This window comes from Raphanus sativus, chromosome 6 (assembly GCF_000801105.2).
Source record: "Raphanus sativus cultivar WK10039 chromosome 6, ASM80110v3, whole genome shotgun sequence".
Taxonomy (NCBI): domain Eukaryota; kingdom Viridiplantae; phylum Streptophyta; class Magnoliopsida; order Brassicales; family Brassicaceae; genus Raphanus; species Raphanus sativus.
This window is the reverse complement of record NC_079516.1, coordinates 39,944,452-39,962,159: the sequence shown is the minus strand read 5'-3', so window position 1 is coordinate 39,962,159 and position 17,708 is coordinate 39,944,452. Positions and strand designations below refer to the sequence as shown.

The window sequence follows — 17,708 nt, the reverse complement described above, 5'->3', positions numbered from 1 at the left end:
TATTGGAGGCAACCTGATATGGTGGTGACGGTGAAATCAACTCGCTTTCTGCAAGGTTCGAGGCGGGATAGTGGTGTGTACAGCTTGGTCTCTTGGAGCTCTTCTCGGTAACGGTTACTCGATACCTCCACTTCTATTTCTGTCTAGCGCTTAAACGACAGGAAGGGTTATAAGTTATGAGGCGATCCTTGGAAGCTAGTGTTATCTCAATTGTTTGTATATGAACACAAGAACTCAATAAAGAACTCTCTTTATTAGCTTAAGAAACTCCTCAAATCTCAAGCACTCAAACACAAACTCATGAACTCTATATCTATGCAGCACTCTTGCATATCTATATATATAGCTAATAGATTTCCTAAACTCTTAGGTATTAACTATCCTAATCCTAATTCTCTTAGGATTGCTTTGTCTTGCTCCTTAAGTTATCTTCATGTTTATCTCCAACATTCTCCCCTTTAAACTTGAAGTTAACTTCCTTAATGACTTGAACTCCCACTAGATCTTTCATTTCTTTGAACTTAGTTCTTCCCAATGCTTTAGTCAAGATATCAGCTCTTTGCTCTGTTCCGGGAACATGTTGAACATCTACTATCTCATTCTCGATACATTCTCTTATGAAGTGGTAGCGCTTGTGAATGTGCTTGCTGCGACCATGGAAGACCGGGTTCTTTGTAAGTGCAATGGCGGATTTATTATCAAGTCTTATAGTGACCCGATCATCACACCCTGGAACGATTTCTCCAAGTAGTTCTTGCAGCCATATGGCTTGTTTCGCGGCCTCAGTTGCTGCCATAAACTCGGCCTCACAAGAAGATAGCGCCACCGTTTCCTGCTTCTGAGAACACCAAGTAATTGGACTATCATTCAAATAAAAAATATGTCCAGTGGTACTCCTACCATCATCTTCATCAATATTGTGACTTGAGTCACTAAAACCTTCCAACACCATTGAACTTGCTTCCTTATAGACGAGGCCTACTCCTGTCGTTCCTTTTAGATACCTTAGTACCTGTTTCAACGCTGCTCCGTGCGAACGTTTTGGTTGATGCATATAGCGACTGAGTAGACCAACAGAGAAGGCAAGATCTGGTCGTGTGTGTAGTATATATCTTAAGCATCCAATCATCCGTCTGTACTCTTTAGCATCGATGTCATCTTCTTCCTCTGCTTTTGATAGTTTCAGACCAAACTCCATAGGCGTATGAGTGGCATTACACTCCTCCATACCTGCTTCGCTTAAGATTTTCTTCGCATATCTAGCTTGACTCAATGTGATCCTCCCCTTCTCTTGAGTTACCTCGATGCCGAGATAATAAGTTAGTAGTCCAAGATCGCTCATATCAAAGTTGTTAGACATTTGCTTCTTGAACTCGTGTATCATAAGCTCGTTTGAACCTGTGACCAACAGGTCGTCAACGTATACAGCTACAAGAAGAAGCTGCTCGTCTTCTTCCTTGTGATATAATGCTGGCTCCTTCGAACATCTCTTGAAACGTAACTGTTCCAACACTTTGTTTAGCTTCTCGTTCCAGGCTCTTGGCGCTTGTCTCAGTCCGTACAAAGCTTTATTAAGCTTGTAAACCTTGTCTTCCTCTCCCTGTACCTCAAATCCCTCGGGTTGCTTGACGTATACGACCTCTTTTAAGTCACCGTTAAGGAAAGCGGTCTTTACGTCTAGATGATGGATCACCCATCTCTTTGATGCTGCAAGTGCAACTAGAAATCTCACCGTTTCAATGCGTGCAACCGGCGCGAATACTTCTTCAAAATCAATGCCGTGTCTTTGAATGTACCCCTTTGCCACCAATCTTGACTTGTATTTATTTATGCTACCATCTGCGTTTCGTTTTATCTTGAATATCCATTTTAAGCCTATTGCTTTAGCTCCTGGTGGGAGATCAACTAAATTCCATGTTTTGTTCTTGACAATTGAATTGATCTCATCCTCACACGCATCACGCCATACTTGCTCTTCCATTGCACTCTTAAAATCCCACGGTTCTTCGTCTAAGAGAATCAGCAAACGTTCTCCTTCTGCCTCTGCCAGAAGTATATAGTCGTCAAGGTATCCTGGTCGTTTGGTAATTCTGTTGGACTTTCGAGTCTGTAACTCTGTCTCCTCTGTTTCCTCTGTTTCTTCATCTAACTCTGTTTCCTCTGTTTCCTCAGTTGCATCAATACTCTCTTCTTTAACTGTCTCTTTATCTTTAAATCCATCATCTGTAATCTCCTTGAGGCCTTGGTTACCATATTCTCCAAAAATAACTTTGAAACTCCCTGGTTCCTCTGCTTCTTTTCCTTTTGTTTTATTCCAATCCCAACATTTTTCTTCTTCAAATACGACATCCCTGCTAACCAAGATCCTTTGATGCGTGGGTTCAAGCAGCCTGTAGGCTTTTGAACCGGGCTCGGTTCCTAAGTGCACCAGAGTACGAGACCTGCTGTCTAACTTCTTCAATCCTGCTGTCTCCACCTTTGCATGAGCCACGCATCCAAATACTCGTATGTGATCAATATTAGGCTTTCTTCCTTTGAATGCTTCGTATGGAGTTTGAGAGACTAGCGTCTTGGTTGCGATACGGTTTATTATGTATGTAGAGTGCCGAACTGCTTCCCCCCATAAGTGATTTGGTACGCTCGTGTGTGTCAGCAAGCTTCTTGTCATCTCTAGCAATGTTCTATTACGCCTCTCTACTACCCCATTCTGTTGTGGCGTGTATGGAGCAGTCAGATGTCGTTGTATTCCTTCCTTCTCGCAAAACACTCGGAACTCTGTACTAGTGAACTCTCCTCCTCGATCTGTTCTTAGTGTTTTTATCTTTGTTCCTGTCTCTTGCTCAACTATGTGTTTAAAACTCTTAAACTTCTCGAATGCTTCTCCTTTCTCCTTTAATAATATGGACCACATATATCGCGAGTGGTCGTCGATGAGCACGAATATATATCTATTTCTTCCTGCAGTTTGTGGTGTTATTGGTCCACAGAGGTCACCATGTACCAACTCAAGTACTTTACTTGCACGATATGATGTTGATTGTGGGAATGGTTTTCTTGTTTGCTTGGCTCGTAGACAGGAGCTGCAAATCTCTCTCTCAATCTTCAGCTCGGGGAGACCTCGAACAAGATCCTTGCTTATCATCATCTTTAGTGCATCTGCTCCGAGATGTCCAAGGCGCGCATGCCACTGAGAAGACTCACAAACTCCCTCCGTCTTCAGACATCTCTGTTCTGCAGTCTCCATTACTACTTTATATAGTCGATTTCTTGCCCTTTGTGCCTTCACAATGAGATTCCCATCTTTGTCATGTAAGGTAAGGTAATCCTCTCGCATTCTAACATCGCATCCTGACTCTGTGGCTTGCCCGAGACTTATAATATTACTCTTAAGATCCGGTATATAGTAGACATCCGCAAGTATTTTTCTCTTCCCATCTTGACTAACGAATAGAATCGATCCTTTTCCTTTTATATCTACTCTTGAGTCATCTCCAAATCGAACTTTCCCTGTAATTTTATCATCTAGAGAGTTGAAGTATCTTCGGTTCCCGGTCATGTGGTTACTAGCTCCGTTATCTAAATACCATACTCTGTCACTGTCGGTATTAGATTCAAAAATCTTAGGCTTTACATTTCGTTCGTTTAGGTAGACGATCTCATGCATCATTAGTCTGTCAGCTTCTTGAGTTATATCCCCATCTTTGCTCTCCGTAGTCTCTTGTAATTTTAACAATCTGTCAGGGCACGTTGCTGCAAAGTGTCCCTGTTTATCACATCTAAAACACGTTATCTTCGAGGTATCTCGACTTTCCCAGTAAGACCGTGAATTATCTCTATTGTCCCAATATGTTCTCCCGCGTCCTCTTCCTCTGTTATAAAATCTACCACCTCTGCCTCGTCCTCCTTGATAATCTCGTTGTGATTCAGCATTAGTATACATTAGTTTGCTCTGATCCTGCGTATCTTCTTCTTCTTCGCTTACTCGTTCCTCGAATGTCTTTAAACGTCCTATGACGTCTTCGAAGTTTGCCGTTTTTAAATCTAGTGTCTGTTCCAAGGAGGCAACCATAAATATATATTTCTTGCGCGGTAAGCTTCCCAACAGCTTCTTTACTAGTTTTGTTTCTTCAATCGTTTCCCCTAATGTGGCTGCTTTCGAGGACATCTCTGATAGTTTTCCGACGAACTCATCAATCTTCTCGGTTTCTTTCATCTTTAGGCGGTCAAATTCAGTCATTAGAGTATGAAGTCGGGCTTCTCGAACTCTCTCAGCTCCAACATGACGTGTTTTGATTGCGTCCCATACCTTCTTTGCCGAGTCAAGGCTCCCAATTTGTAGAACTAAGGTTTCTGGTATAGATTGACAAATCAGAGCGGTTGCCATGGTGTTCTTCCTCTTTTCGGTGTTAGTTCCTTCGACAGCTTCCCATACTTCATGAACGTCGAGTAGTAGCTTCATGCGAATCGCCCAAACTGTATAATTCGTGGTGGTTAACATTGGACACTTGATGGAGGATGAACCTCCTTTATCGGTTTTAGTCGCAACTATATCTCCCATCTTTCCTCTTGATTATCTTTCTCAAGTTTGGCTCTGATACCAAATGTTATCTCAATTGTTTGTATATGAACACAAGAACTCAATAAAGAACTCTCTTTATTAGCTTAAGAAACTCCTCAAATCTCAAGCACTCAAACACAAACTCATGAACTCTATATCTATGCAGCACTCTTGCATATCTATATATATAGCTAATAGATTTCCTAAACTCTTAGGTATTAACTATCCTAATCCTAATTCTCTTAGGATTGCTTTGTCTTGCTCCTTAAGTTATCTTCATGTTTATCTCCAACAGCTAGCTACGTCAAAGGCAACTCGGGAATTCCCGGCATTCGAGTCAACGAGGAGAACCTTACATTCTCGGGGTCATTGCCAAAGATCGAGAACAGCAACTGGGTCTTAGGAACACTTAGAACTGAATAGTGGAACGTGTCGGGTTTAGTGGGTGGGCGAAGCTAGGATGTAATGGGTTTACTTGGGAAATTTTGTTCAAATCGTGCTTGTAACCGGACCTATATTCCCGATTCTCGGGTTGAATAACATTTTATTAAAAAAAAAAGGTGCACAAAAGAATAAGAAGAACTTGGAAGAACATTTTACCAAAAAGGAACTTGGAAGAACAATCTATTTTTGAGATATGCACTCTTGGTTGACCCTCTCACCCCCACCAAAAAGACAACTTCTGTTTCGGCAATTGAAATATGTTTTTTTCTGGTGATCATTGATTTGACAATATATGCCATACATTTGAATGTCGTATAGACCTTACGATATACGACTAGTGATTATATATCTATTCTATTAAAATAGAGTTCTAAATTTATCTACTATAAAAGTTCTCACTTAAGTTTTGGACTGTTTCAAGTGTGTTAGTATGTTATTTAATTTGTTGACCATTTCAAGTTAATTACACTATAATTATTACTATATGCTACCAAGATTATAGGACTGGACAATTTAAACAAAACCAACATTAAATCTATGTAAACTTAACACTACAATAACAAAACCCACGGTTTTCTACTATTACATTAAAAATACAAGAACCGTAATGAGACTTTTACATTATATTAATGTTATATGGTTGGAAAATCTATACAAATAAACAAAAAAAAAATTAACCACACAAAACAAAAATCGGTTATTTAATACAATATATTGTAATAACATAATTTAACGAAAGACATATCTAATCAATTAATCTATGTATTAATTAACATTTCTTAGTGGTATTTTAGTAAATATATTACTTTGATTTTTACAAAAGATAACATCATAGATGTTAGAGTATAATTTTGTTAAATGCAATACAAAAAAAAACTATGTTCGTAAAAATCAAAAGTAATATTGTGAAATACAATACAAAAAAACTATGTTTGTAAAAATCAAAAGTAATATTGTGAAATGCCATAAAAAACTATAATTTTTTGAAATGCAATACAAAAAAACTATGTTTGTAAAAATCAAAGTAATATATTTACTAAAATACCATAACTTAATTTAATAACAAAAGAATCAGAAAACTTAATACCATAACATCCAAAATATACTATATCAATAAAATTTACTAAAAAAAATATAATAGATGATATTACATATAAAATATACTAAAATAATAAACCATATTATTTAAACAGAACAATGTATTTACTTAAAAATTTCTACAAAATATATAAAAGATAGATGCCAAAATATATTTTTCTTAAAAAACATGAAAATATTAAATTATCCTAAACAAATATATTTTCTAGAGTGGAACTAAGTATATTTTAAAATGTATTGTATGCATTAACAATTAATAACAAATAAAATGTGTAAAAGAGATTATTATATACTAATAATATCAAATAAAAACCTAAAAACAAGATGATAGAATTACATAATATATAATATTAAAATATAAATCATATATTTAAATATTTATGATTATATAGATTATAGAATAAAAAATATCCGCACGAACGTGCGGGTCAGAATCTAGTCTACTCTATTAAAATAGAGTCCTAATTTTATCTACCATAAAAAGGTCTATGTCAGACCAGTAACTAAAAATTTAACAACATATCCTAAATTTATGCATGTATGATATGATATTCTTCTAACAAAAAACAATATAGATCCAAATAATAACATTTCTGGTAAAAATCTAATCAATTTATATCATGCAACTATTTTTTATATTTTACCATATTTAATATAGGCCAGATTTTATCTATATTTGGGTAATTAATTTTGAAATTAAATAGTACTATAACCCAGTTGTTTTAAAAGTTATATATAAACTTTTTATATAAGAAATAATAATTTATTGGTTGTATCATTATATATTTCATTTTATAGTAAAAAACACAAAGCTAAAATATAATACATTAAATAAAAATATTTTCAGAATATAATATTAACTAATTTGATTTACATTAAATATTGTTAGAATACAACTTTAACAAATATTGTAATAATTCATATGAAACTAATATTTAAATTAAATTATTAATAGAATATTACATTTTTAAATAAAAAGATATGTGGTGAATATATGATTAGTACAATTTTATCAAAAATAAATTTTGGTATTTTATTTTCAAAATAATATTTTTTACATAAATCAAAATATATTTTATATTTTAAATGTCATTTAAATATATATCCGCACGAACGTGCGGGTTCAATTCTAGTATTGTTGTTATTTCGTAGTCACAAGACCAAAAGTTAAAATGAACCAAAATATCTCCCATTCTTTGTGGTCACGAGGTAAGGTGCGCCTCCTATTTTCAACTGGTGCCACATCCAGGTTACTTCAGCTTTGTTAAAGAGAGAGCACACACTGTTACTGGTTAAACCAAGCATCATATGCCATTAAGCTAGTAGTGACACGCCTGAAATCTTGGTCTCCTGTGATGATCAAAATGTGTTTACTTCTGTCTAGTACTTTCAAATAAATCTGAAAGAGCATGTACTTGCAAATAAAAACATCAATAATAATGATTATGATAAAATAGTAAATTCAAATGAATATAGAGCATAAAAGGTAACAAACAAAAAGAAATTGTAAATCTACACCAGAAACAATATTCAAAATATCTAAAATGGTTGATACATCTTCTATTAATTTCATTTGTAATCACATCACACAAATTTTTCATGGCTGTATAACTAGTAAGCTCGTATTGAATATGTTCACTATAATCATCATCATCACTGATAGTCTCATCATCATATTCTTCTTCTTCTTCATCACCATGAACTAGATATTTTTCTAATGTGTGCCATTGTCAGATTTGGCCATTTTACAAAATCATTATCTTTTGATGCGAGTCACCTATCAAACTGTGTAGTGTCACTGTTGATGTTAAAATCTTTATACACTTAGTTAAACCATATTTTTGATGTTTACAATAAAAATGTGCTACTTTGCTTTCTAAAATCCAAATATCCGTTCAATTACTGTTCACAAACTCGCATGTTTCCAATTAAACAACTCTCGCATGTTTGTTGGTGATCCTCCTCTATGAAACTGATCAAGATGACATTGAATCCTAATTCAAAATAGCTAGTCTATTAGAATATACAAAATCAATTAGGTGATATTTTCCATTTGAAAGATGTGAAAAAATTATTCTTAGTACATTGAGTTAATATCTAAAAAGAAACTGTAAAAATAGATATCGTAAACACTTCTTTCACTAGTGGTGGAAGGTGAGAAGGATGAAGAATAATGAGAAGAACTAGGTGATATCCGCGCCCTGCACGGAGCCCTGCACGGAGCGAATGGACTAATAAAATTATAACTTTTACTCTATAGATATTAGAAAACTAAAAATCATAGTAACAAATATTACATATTATATAATAAAGTTTTGACGAAATTATGCATGTTTATATAAGGTGAACTTTGATTTTTTTTAAAAAAAAACTTGTGTAATTGATTAAATGTAACATCTGAATATTTTTTGTGGAAGTAAATCTATAAGAGTAAAAAAAAAAATTATATAAAATTAGTTATGAATTTAAGATTAAACAAAACACATGCAATTTGATTTCATAATATAGACTATGAATATAATATAAAACGAACTTATGCAATAGAATAATAAAATATGAAAAAACAAATTATAAAAAAAATAAATAAAAATGTCTTCATAATTCTTTGTTTGCAATCCTATAAAGAAATTATCAGCTTACCAAACTCACTAAACGAAATAATATACTTCTTTCTGAAAGCATCAATAACACTCATTTTCTTTGCGTGTTTTAAAGTTTGTAGATTGTGATACAGCAGAAAAAAGTCTAGTATGATATATTGTAATAATTAACAGGATTTAGGTCATGATAATTGTATCAATCAAATATATTACATGGCGAGATTAATATCAGAAAATCCCTACAATTTTGTGTAAAATGTTTAATTGGTCTCACAAATTTCAATATATTAGTTGTAACTTTCATATATTAACTTAAATAAGAATGCGTATTGATTAATATTACATTAGTTTCCTAATTTTTTCAATAGCATTAATTATTATTAAACGTAAAATTAGCAAAAAATAATCAAGTAAATATAGAAACAAAACATTAATGGATTTGATATTAAAAGACGTGACTAAATCTCCTATTCATTTAAATTATAAGGTAGATTCCCTATTTATTTACTTAAATTCTAATTTTTCAATAGAATAATTATGATAAAATGTAAATTCACTGTAATACTAATTGAATTTATTTACTTTAATTATAATTTTTTCAATAGAATAATTATGATAAAACGTAAATTCACTGTAATACTAATTGAATTCTAATTTTTCCAATAGAATAATTAGGCATACTCCATTATTAGTCAATCAATTCACCGTAATACTGATTGAATTGATTTAGGTACCAATAATAAATAGGGAATCTACCTTTCATTAGTTTTTTGTCTTACATCGTAAAAGATGATTTATGCATAATTTGATCATGATCTTCGAAGTATTAAAATATTAACAAAATACTTGAAAACTTGCCTTAACATATGTTGTAATAAAAATGCAGCTCTCAAATTACGCAGAATTTGAATCTCGAAGTGTATATGAAAATTTGTTTTTCAACAACTATAATTGAGGAAAATTAGTTGATTGTTTAAAAAAAATCAATTAGTGAAGATTATGAATTGATTCCAAACTTGATTCCAAAATTTTAGATCTGACTGATACGTTTGTAAAAATAATCAATGAATTGAATATATATTTTAGATAGGAAACAATTACCGTCTTTATTTCGGTCAAACATATTGAATTACATACCAAATTTAGTTTGAAAAAGATTGAGATGGAGTAAAAAATAAGTAGATCACGTATTATATACTCCCTCTGTTTTTAAATAATACATGTTTTGAGATTTTCACACTTTTTAATAAAAACATATTAAAATTTACTTATTAGTGCATAGTTTTTTGTTATTTTATATTTCCTATATTTCTAAACCAATAAAATTTCAAGAAATGCAATTAATGTTTTTGAGATTCACAATTATTCATAATTAGTTGACAAAAATTACATTGAAAATATGAAAATACATCTTTTTGAAACAAAAAAAATTCCTAAAACATACATCTTTAAAAAACAGAGGGAGTATGAAGTTTTTATTATAACATATAGATTGATATAAAGTTTTATAAAAAAAAAATTGTAACTAATGACTTTTGTAAAGAGTAAAATTTTACATAATATATTATATTTTAAATAACTCACAATTAAATATTATACAATATTGTTGTATAATAGGAAACAAACTGAGGATTTGGTCAATCTTATTAAATTTTAAAATCAATCAGTGGCGATCACATTTATATTCTTAATTTGACGTGATTGACAATTCAAATTTGGTCTTTGACATGTATTAATTTTCGAAACAATATCATAATTTTCATAGATATATTATTAAAATCATGCATTAGGTCACACAAGTAAATTGTGATTGATATTTCTTTTTTTTAACAATGTGATTGATAATTCATATTTGATCTTTAGACACCTAAACTAAGCAAATCAATGACCTAATTAACGTTGGAATATATTTTTCCGCTATTGCATTAACGTTGTAAAAACAATTCATATTTCCGCTTGCCAATAAAAAATCAAAGAGTATATTGCATCAAGAAATATGGCATTGACAAAACATAGTTATCGATTACTAAACATAGTTATCGATTGCAAAGGAGAAGCAATTGGTATTTAAAAATAATATTGGATCGTCTTATGGAAATTTTAAAAAGTGATTCAAAAGTACAAAGGTACCATTGATATGGAAATAATATAATTTAAAATCATATTATAAACCCCTTGAATCAAAATACTATCATGGTACTCAATAAGCCACAATGACTCAAACATTTCTGTGAAGAAATAAATTTTGATTTCTCTATAAAAACAATTATGGCAAAGGTGAAGCAATCATCATTTAAAAATAAATATTGGATCGTTTTATTGCAATTTAAAACAATGATTCAAAAGTACAAAGGTATCATCGATAGAGAAATAATATAATTTAAAACCATATTATAAACCCCTTGTATATATACTATGTTGCATCTCAATAAGCCACAATGACTCAAACATTGACAAAAAAATAAAATATGGTTTCTATATAAAAACAGTTTCTAAAGAAATAAATTAGGTTTCTCTATAAAAAATAATAATGGTTACGTTTTAATACATCGTCGTGTGAAAACTCATGGTCATATTCGATTTCTATATAGTCATACAATATATTCTGAAAGTACAATATGCCTCAATAATTTATTATGTCTAAAACCATATAGTAGACTAAGTAATAAATATATTTCCGAAAATAGTCAGAATATATCATCAATCGTAGAGGTATTAATTGTTGTTTGTCAATAGTGAAGAAGATTATAGTATATTAGTCAAGTTATATTATAATGATCAATGGCAAATTCTAGTTAACAAAGGGTTTTTTAATATAGGGTGTGAGAGAACTTGTGGGATTGACACATAAGAAATGACACAATTGAAAATAACACATGAACTAAAGGTTAGTTATCAAATGGTTAGTTATCAAATGGTCTCCTCAAATAATAAGAAGGGGATAGGAGAGTAATGATTAGGTACAAGATTAACAAGTTCGTGAAGAAGTACTTCGGTGGTGGCAGTGGTGGTGCCAACATTAATGATCATGATGACAGGAGTGTAGGAATGAGAATCGCAGCATGGGAGAACAGAGTGACAATATTATGTAGTTTCTTATATTGGTTGTTGTTTTTAAGATCCATTTTAGACTCGGTTCTGTGTGGTTTTTTCTCTTTTATCAAATGCTCATATGTTTCTTTTCATGTGGATTTGGATCCGAATTGCATTTGAACAGAGCATACGATTCATACGATACGATAAATACATAATGAGAACTGACAAATTCATACGATTTTAAATAATTAACTAATTATAACATGTAAATTATAAAATTATTGTATATGAAATAGTTATATAATTATATAAATAGATGATTAAAAATATAAATCATTTATGTTCTAAAACAAATATTTATATATATTTTGAAAACAAAACCGCACGGATTAAGATCTAGTTTATTTTATTGCAATGAAAGCCAGTTAAAAGAAAAAAAAATTAGTATAAAGGTGCCGATGTCATTCACATATGTGTGTTCCAACATTCTATGATATAGCTCCCGAACTTTTTTTTTTACTAGAAAATAAAAGGTGGTAGGGCAAAAAAAGAAGAGCCTCCTCCTAGCTATCACCCAATTGCTTTCAGAAAGAGAGATGGAGAGAGCAACCACCATTTCTCCGAGCCTGAGTCAAAACTACCTACTTTGTCCTTCACGCGCCTTCACCACGCGCCTCCACTCCTTCTCTACTACTCGGAGCTTATCGCCATCATCTTCCTCCTCCATCAAGGTCTATATCTCTCTTCTCCCTTCTTTCTTATCCACTGCTTTAAGTTATCAATTTCTCATCAAACTGTCATCGTCGTCTGACCCACCCATTTCTCCGCAGGTTCAGCATTCCTCCTCTTCTGTATCTTCCTGTTCCATCAATGGCGGAACCTCCCTTACTCGTTGCAACGCCGTCCTCTCCAATTCGTCTTCCAGGTTCCTTGTATTCACAATCATTTTGGGGGTGTGTGTTTTGCTAATTAATTGATGATAAGATTGGGTATTTTTTTTAATACAATGTTGAAATAGTAGTACGGAGGTAGCAGACATAGATTGGGACAACATCGGGTTCGGTCTGAAACCCACTGATTACATGTACGTCATGAAATGCAACCTTAACGGGGAGTTCTCAGAGGGTGAATTGCAACGTTTTGGGAACATCGAAGTCAGCCCCTCTGCTGGTGTCCTCAACTATGGACAGGTTTTTTGTTTCCCCCTCCCCCAAAAGTCACCTCCTTTACTGTTATTTTGAGTCTTACTAGCTAATGTGTGTACTACTGTTTGTAGGGATTGTTCGAAGGGATGAAAGCTTACAGAAAGCAAGACGGTAAAAACATCCTCCTCTTTCGTCCTCAAGAGAATGCAACGCGTATGAGAAATGGTGCCGAGAGGATGTGTATGCCTGCTCCTTCCGTTGATCAGTTTGTCCAAGCTGTTAAAGCAACCGTTTTAGCAAACAAACGTTGGGTAAAAATGAATAAAGACAGAGTTCTTTGTTGGCTGTTATGATGAGTTAGTTAAATCGACGTATTGTTGTTTATCAGGTTCCACCTGCAGGAAAAGGTTCTTTGTATATTAGACCGTTGCTAATGGGAACTGGAGCTGTTCTTGGTCTTGCCCCTGCACCAGAATATACTTTTCTTGTCTATGTTTCTCCTGTTGGAAACTACTTCAAGGTTCCTTCTTTCATCCCCTCCTCCTCCTTTCAATTAAATATATAATCCATATTTTTTTTTATGCTTTTTTCGTTTCTCCTCAGGAAGGTGTGGCACCAATCAATTTGATTGTGGAAAGTGAATTTCACCGTGCAACACCTGGTGGTACTGGAGGTGTTAAGACCATTGGCAATTACGCTGCAGTTAGTATATCTGATTTCTTTAATATATTTGATGGTCTTTTTTTTTTGTTCTGCTTACTCACACCGTAACACCTTATAACTATATATAGGTACTAAAAGCACAGTCGATTGCGAAATCTAAAGGATATTCTGATGTTTTGTACCTTGATTGCGTTTACAAAAGATATCTTGAAGAGGTCTCCTCTTGCAATATCTTCATTGTTAAGGTAAAATTAAATAAATCCAATATACATTCTATAAGATATAAAAGAGTCTTTATCTTGTTGGATCATTTGGTAAACATCTCAATGCTACTGATTCTTTTATAATGAAACGTTGTTGCTTTGCTTCTCTTTTACCAGGACAATGTGATATCTACTCCTGAAATAAAAGGAACCATTTTACCTGGGATTACGCGGAAAAGCATAATCGATGTGGCTCGTACCCAAGGGTTTAAGGTAAAATCTCTCCCTTTCTTCAATTATACTCACATCTTACCACAAGTAGGTAGTGGTCACGGAGCATATTTTATTTGGTAAACCATGCAGGTGGAGGAACGGGATGTGACAGTGGACGAGTTACTAGACGCAGATGAAGTTTTCTGCACAGGAACCGCCGTGGTTGTCTCTCCAGTTGGAAGCATTACACACAAAGGCAAAAGGTATTAAAACAAAGCTATAAAATGTGTTTTTTTATTGCATTTTTTCACAAGAGTGTTTTTTTCAATCCGCAATAATATATGCACGCAGAGTATCTTATGGAGAAGGTAGCTTTGGACCTGTCTCGGAGAAACTCTACACCGTTCTGACAAGCTTACAGATGGGTCTGAGCGAGGACAACATGAACTGGACTGTGAATCTGAGTTAGATAAAACCTCTACACTGGTGTTTACGGTTTTATTTTTTTGTTCTCATATAAGTCTGTGATTCTTGTTCGTGAAACTACAAGTTCGATTGTTTTAAAAAACTTTGTTCGATCTTAAAAGTTGACATCTTACAGGTCTGCTTAAAGATCAGTAGATGTTGGTATCCTTTGTGTTTGTTTTGAAGCCAAATAGATAAAGGGGAATTGCACCCAGTATACATTAAAAAAAAATCCATTAACTAACTAAAAACACCTCCTCTCTTGTACTTTCTCTTCATATCTCTCTCCCAAAATCTAATTAACTTTTTTGTTATTAAGCAAAAAAAAGAAATATTTACTCCCTGAGACATTTTTCGTGTTTCTAATTACATGAAAGAACACAATCCACTTGCCACACACTTTATTGGTATTGATTGTCATATATGCCCTCCAACACTATTTACTCTTCCTTACTCTCACTCCTTTCTCAACTAAAACGATCGTTGTTTATTGATTAACTGTTTAAAATTTAAAACGAAAAATAAAAAAAATAAAAATCACTTTCCCAGTTCTTGTCAATAATCCCTAATCATAATTCTCTTTCGTTCTCCTTCTTCTCTGCGATGAAGGTATAGAACCCTAATTAATGTCTGATTACCAAGGCTGGGCTGTGTTCGTCAACTGCGATTTCCTTTCTTGGGTATTAGCGGATGAGAGTAACAGCGCATGATTTCAGCCCTTCGATGCCTTCATCACCGTTCACGATGTGTCATTCCACCACTACACGAATTCCTCTCGCCCGCGTCCTATCCTCTGTAAAACGATCTCTGTCGTGGTGTCTATGGCGAAGCGCCGGAGTCGTCACTTCGTTAAAGCTCTCTGTGTCGACCTCTAAATTTTTGCTCGATCTGAGACTGCTTCGCGGAGTTAGCCTCTCCAAGCTGTCCACTCGCGTAGCCGTGCTCCACCTCCTCCTCCTCGACTGCCAGTGGTCCACACCATGTATTTCGTGTTTAAGATCTTCGTGGATGGCCGCCGGTGTTCGTTCTCTTGCGGGGAACAACACAGTCAAGCATAGTCTCATGCAGAGATGATGTTGTGAGCTTTCGCCATCTGATTCTGCAAGCATCTCTGTTCTTGAAACTCAAGAACTATGCAGCTGACAGTAACATCTCTCTCTTCTCTGAGTTTTTATTGTGAAATTCGATTTATTTTGAGATTCATAATTAGTTTCTGTTGATTTTTTTTCCTTTTATCTACTCAAAGTTACCTTCTTTTGTAAGTCACTTTCAATTCTCAATGGTATTTCTTATTTGGATTTAAATATGTACACGGCAATGCTATTGTTTTGTGTTTATGAGGAAAAAAGTTAACATATCGTGTTTCTTTTGTTAGACAACTGGAAGAAAAAAAATTTCCAAGAGCAAGAAAGATAACGAAGAAGTTGCTATAACATCAACTACCAAGAGGAAGAAACATAACAAATGACAAGCTTTCTGCAACAAAGATCTCTGTATTTCTTGGAAATTGAGTGGAACTCTAGTTGCAGAGCTTGAGACAAAGATGTGGACAGCTGTTGTGTCGATGTGGTCGGTGTGGAAAGCGGTTGTGTGGATGTGGTCGGTGTGGACATGAGAGTTGTGGCAAGTGTGAAGTGGTCAGATAAGAGGCGATCAGATGAGATATGGATAATAGTGAAGATTCCTCCGGCATCTTCTATGTTCTTTGTAATATATAATGCTGTGTGTGCGGTACTCAAAGGCGAGTATGGCGGTGAGGCAGCAGCAGAGCTTAGCGGAGGAGGATTTAAGAGTTAGCTCTGGCTTTGAAGATTAAATATTGGTGGATTTGTGGCTGCGAGTATGGCGGTGAGGCAGCAGCAGAGCTTGGCGGAGGAGGATTTGAGAGTTGGCTCTGGCTTTGAAGATTAAATGTTGGTGGATTTGTGGCCGGTTTCGAACATGCCGGTCGGCGTGAAGCTGCGGGGACATCAGGATTTGTTATACACTGTGTTCGTCGGAAATGGAGTTTTGGTTCCTTGTATCATCTTACTCGCACTTGTTAGCTCGTCTTAGATTGGCTTTATAAACCTTTTTGTAATATATTTTCCTAGCTTTATAAAATTTATTAGTAAAGTTTTCTTAATTATTGTTAAGTTCTTTGTGCCATCCATCGACCTCCTATCATCGTGCTTGTTCATACCAAACTAAGCTTGACAGAAATGGTCATTAAGAAGCTAAATATCATGATAACTACAACCTCACAACCTCATGTCGCCGTGTCCACATTCACAACTAAACTCTCATCTTGACCACAACCCCATTGTCCACCACGAACACATCTATATTACTTTTGTCTACCAAAACATGCATCCACATCCACAGAAAAGGTGTCCACTAAATTAATAAAATTTAATTAAAAGTTACATGTAGATATATGGATATCAAAATAAAAAGAAAAAAATATTTTATTTTATACATATATATTGGTAAATTTTTATTTATTCAAAATATGAAGCTAAAGTAAGAGGATTTACAAATGCCAGCTGGATCCTAACGAGACCTCCTCAATCTCTTGTCCTTACAATTTCGTTAGTCTCTTTCTCTATAGAAGAAAGGGCTTTAACGTCAAAATTTTCTTCTCTCTCCTACACAATGTGTCTCTCAAGTGGATTGTGTTCTTTTTTGTAAAGAAAGTAGAGAATATGTCTAAATGAGTAAAGCAGAGAATGTGTCCATAGATAAAATTTATTTCCGGTTTTGTTTTTTTAAATTGTCTCACATTGTCCAAACCGGCTGAACCGGGTCAAATCAAGTCAAAGGTGTCGTCTAAGGAGCCAAATGGGCCTTAAAAGCTCTTGTTTGTAATATTTCTTATCATCCGTTGATAAAAAAATCATCTCCGTTTATATATGAATTGAATGAACATGGAAAAAAAGTAGAATAAACTGTACGGAAGAAGAAAAGTTGAATGAACATGGAAGAAACCGAAGAGAAGACGAGACCCAAATCGGCGAGTATTTTTTTGCCTGCACAATCTTATTATATAAATTATAAAGTTTATTTCTTCAAAGTTACTAATTAACATGATTATGACATTTGTTAACTTATATATCTAAAATTATGATATGTGTTAACTTATTTCATAATTAAAAACATATATATTAATATAATGACAAAAACAAATTTTAACAAAAAGTAACTATAAAAATTATTAATAGTAATTTTTCCATTTTTAAAATCCTAAACAAAATATTATTTGATAGTAATTTTTCTTCAAATAAATTTACATGTGTCTAAATAT

General features: G+C 33.7%; 1 protein-coding gene across 2 annotated transcripts; it reads left to right on the top strand.

Moving 5' to 3' along the window:
- The first annotated feature begins 12,222 nt into the window (after positions 1-12,222).
- On the top strand, positions 12,223-14,592 carry LOC108806231 (branched-chain-amino-acid aminotransferase 3, chloroplastic). 2 transcript variants are annotated; one of them, XM_018578283.2, is made up of 10 exons: positions 12,223-12,467; positions 12,567-12,661; positions 12,758-12,926; positions 13,013-13,192; positions 13,270-13,401; positions 13,485-13,583; positions 13,673-13,789; positions 13,925-14,020; positions 14,111-14,223; positions 14,312-14,592. In XM_018578283.2, exons 1-10 carry the CDS (start codon positions 12,333-12,335, stop codon positions 14,427-14,429), a joined length of 1,254 nt encoding a protein of 417 aa, XP_018433785.1. In that variant the 5' UTR covers positions 12,223-12,332; the 3' UTR covers positions 14,430-14,592. The 2 variants fall into 2 exon arrangements, with proteins under 2 accessions (XP_018433785.1, XP_018433784.1); XM_018578282.2 differs by having other exon boundaries at positions 12,224-12,467; positions 12,755-12,926.
- The last annotated feature ends 3,116 nt before the right edge of the window (positions 14,593-17,708 follow it).